Source organism: Salvia splendens, unplaced genomic scaffold, assembly GCF_004379255.2.
Source record: "Salvia splendens isolate huo1 unplaced genomic scaffold, SspV2 ctg621, whole genome shotgun sequence".
NCBI lineage: Eukaryota > Viridiplantae > Streptophyta > Magnoliopsida > Lamiales > Lamiaceae > Salvia > Salvia splendens.
In genome coordinates this window covers 73,229-76,665 of record NW_024599284.1, presented here as the reverse complement: position 1 = coordinate 76,665, position 3,437 = coordinate 73,229, and the positions used below count along the sequence as shown (strand labels likewise).

Below are 3,437 nucleotides of genomic sequence, written 5' to 3'. Positions count from 1 at the left end.
TATCTACACACTAAAGCCAAGTGTTAGTTAGTTTTTTTTAAATACCCGCTTCGTTTTATTCTAAGTGAAATATTTTTGTTATTATCACGAGATTTAATTCTTTGTGTTTTGTCAATTAAGTAAAGAGACAAAAAAATTAGATAAAACAATTATTTTAAAAATGTATAGTCTAAAATGAAACAAAGAGTCATTAATAATAATTTCTCATTTATTTTGTGACCGTGGTAATTAGAATTCTTGTCTAAATGAGAAGTTGTCCGACTCGATAAGCTAGTTATAAATACTAATGAACTAGTTATTACTTAATTAATTTATGACCTCCACTCGAATGTGAATACAGCTCATTTCAATCATATAATTTCAGTGGGGATAGGAACAAAAGCAAGATTATAAATTCCAAATCAATAACAATATTAGTCTTCAATTAGTATATTGAATACCACCACTTGTTGGTAAAAAAAAAGCATATAGCTTACATAAGTGCTTTTGATTTTTCTTGCAAAGCATTTAGTCTCCCATAGTGGTTTAGGTATGTACACATACTATAAATATATATCCCATAACCCTAATCCCATTATCCACAACTTTAAATTCAAGAATTTGGAAAGTGATTAATCACTAATCCAAAACCTCACAATGCCCTCCCCTAGAAGCATCAAGCTAGATAACTACTACTACTCCTCCCCACCACCACCACCACCCTCAACTCCTCCTCCGCCGCCTCCTCCTCCTCCTCCATCTCCGTGCCCCCCGCCCCCATCCAGCCCGCCTCCTCCTCCTCCTCCGTGCCCCCCGCCCCCACCCAGCCCGCCCCCTCCCCCTCCCCCTAGCCCACCGCCCCCTCCCCCACCATGCTACAACAAGAAACACTGCGGTGGTGGCGGGGGCCACCACCACCCACCCGCCTCCCCACCAACCGCGCCGCCACAATACCCGCCAAAAATGCCACCTGGCGGCCCGGCTGCCCCGCCAAAACCCACCCATCCACCAAAACCTAGCCCGCCCGAAAAGCCACCAAAACCCGAAACTCCGGCTTATCCGCCGGGAAAGCCACCGAAGCCCGGAACTCCGGCGAAGCCGCCGAAGCCGGCGTATCCACCCCACTCGGCGCCGCCGCCGGGGTCGCCGGAATATCCACCATACCCATACCCTCACTATCCGCCGATATCCCCATCAGTCCCCGGCGTCCCCAACACTCCGCTCACTCCGTTCCCGCCTCCCAGCGTGCTGACGCCTCCCGGTGGCGGCGGCGGAGGGCACGACCACACCACCATCATCGCCGTGTGCGTCTCCCTCGGCGGCGCCTTCTTCCTCGCCTTCCTCGCGGTGGGGCTCTTCTGCTTGGCCAAGAAGAAGAAGAAGCCGGTCATGGTTCCCGCGGCGCACCCGCACGGAGGGGAGGGCGGCGGCCCACACGGCGGCGGCGGCGCGGCGCATGGAGGCGGGCATGATTACAGTTAACTAATTGTGTGATTAAATAAAATGTGTGAATGTTCGTGTGTTTTCTCTCTAGTCAATGCTGTTGCTCTCTTGTGATTTTTTTATTTGTTGCATTGATTTTGAATAAATACTTTATTTGTATATGTCGTTTGGATTTAAATTAGTGAAATGTTAATGTTGGAGTTGTATTGATTTCAATATTTGATCCAATCAATTGCTTGTATTAATGGCACATATATATTCAATGTTTTTCGTCGACTTAAATATTAGACGGTTTAGAGATTAGTATAATAATAATAATAATAATAATAAAAATGTCGAATTATGTCCTAAATTTGAAATTCTCTCTTACATATTAGTTATTACTCATAATCTCATACATATTGCTCGTTTAGGCAACAATATGGAGTAACACACATCGATAACATTTTTCGAATTGATATGCAATTACTTACAAAAAAGAATATGATTAATGTTTCTTGGAAGATTTTTATGTGTAGAATCTCACAATTCTAACAAATGAAATGACAAATGGGCCTAAAAATAATATTGGATTGTGATTTCAGTCTTTATTAATTAGCGTCGCTCAAACATATTTGAGATTTGCGGAGGTAGGCAATTATATGGTGGAATGATTTAATAAATTGATTATAACATGATAACTAATACATTGTCGTGACATGTTTCAATGGTGAAGACTAATATTTTATAATGCATTTTCCCCTCAAGGGTGGCATGTGGATTTTGTGGATCTATGATCCAACGGCTTTGTCTATTGACTTTTTGTCACACACATTACTTGGAGCATTGCATTAGCATTTAAATTATACTCCATATATACTTTTTAATTCTTATTTTTTCCACTATATATTGATTACGTGAAACAAAATTATAAATCGATATGTATTAGTATTATCTATGTTGACGTGTTAATATATATATTTGAAAATTCCAATTTTTCATGACTTAGTTAAATGAACTTAATGCTCATGAGTTTTTGGGTAAAGTGAGTATTTTCAATAGCAAATGTAGGTACTAGTCTAATTAATATTTCTCTTTTATTTTATGCTATTTCCATTCATAATTAATAATCTTATTTTTCTTTTATTTTAGCGTGGCTATGAATTTTAGCTATCTTCAATTTTATATTAAAACACATATTCACTACTAAAATTATTAGTAATGAACGGATGAAGTAGGAGGAGTATAATTTTACGTGTTCAATTTATCAGTCTATGTATAATCTGATTTTGTACCTTAGAGCCAATAATTTGTGATTTATTAATATAGAAAAGTAGGGACCACAACCCCACCATTCAAATTCTTTGATTTACATATTGCAATATTAAATTTGAAGATACCATTTTAATGTCTATCTGGATACACTGCATAAAGCGACAGCAGAATAAAAAGAGAAAGTGAAAGTCAGTACAAAGCAAAGAATTTAAAAGAACTCAGAAATATAGAAGGAGAGACGTGTCGAAGATGAGAATTGAGATTTATGAAAGAGATGGTTGCCAATTATAAGTTTATCCCTCCGTTCCATAATAATGAAGACGTTTCTTTTCGTTACGGAGATTAAGAAAAATTGTATTAGGTGTGTTAAGTAAAGGAAGAATAAAGTGGAAAATGAAAAATGTAGAGAGATAAAGAGAGAAAAAAGTAAGAGATAGTAAAGTAGGCGTGGAAAAATATGTTGACTTTTACTAAAAAGGGGAATGACTCTATTACTATGGAACGTACCAAAATGACAAAATGACTCTATTACTATGGAATGGAGGGAGTACTACTAGTATTACATTCATCAAGAGTCGAATTAAAGTTTTTGTCAATTATATGATACTACTACTACATTATTAAGGGTTGAATTAAAGTTTTTGTATCAAATCAGTGATGGATCTAGGATTCTAAAATAAAATAGACGAAATAAAATTTATCGAAAGCTAACGGAGGGGGGAGGGGCGGCGTCAGAAGCTATTGGAAGGGGCGACAATAGA

At 38.3% G+C, this 3,437-nt stretch overlaps 1 protein-coding gene across 1 annotated transcript; it reads left to right on the top strand.

Annotated features, from left to right (window-relative positions):
• The first annotated feature begins 942 nt into the window (after positions 1–942).
• LOC121790790 (protein TRACHEARY ELEMENT DIFFERENTIATION-RELATED 7A-like) lies at positions 943–1,461 on the top strand. The gene has a single exon (XM_042188909.1). It carries the CDS (start codon positions 943–945, stop codon positions 1,459–1,461), a length of 519 nt encoding a protein of 172 aa, XP_042044843.1.
• Positions 1,462–3,437: the final 1,976 nt, after the last annotated feature.

Bases quoted from the DNA above. Each gene is read 5' to 3' on its own strand.
- LOC121790790 (XM_042188909.1), top strand. From the start codon at position 943: ATGCCACCTGGCGGCCCGGCTGCCCCGCCAAAACCCACCCATCCACCA.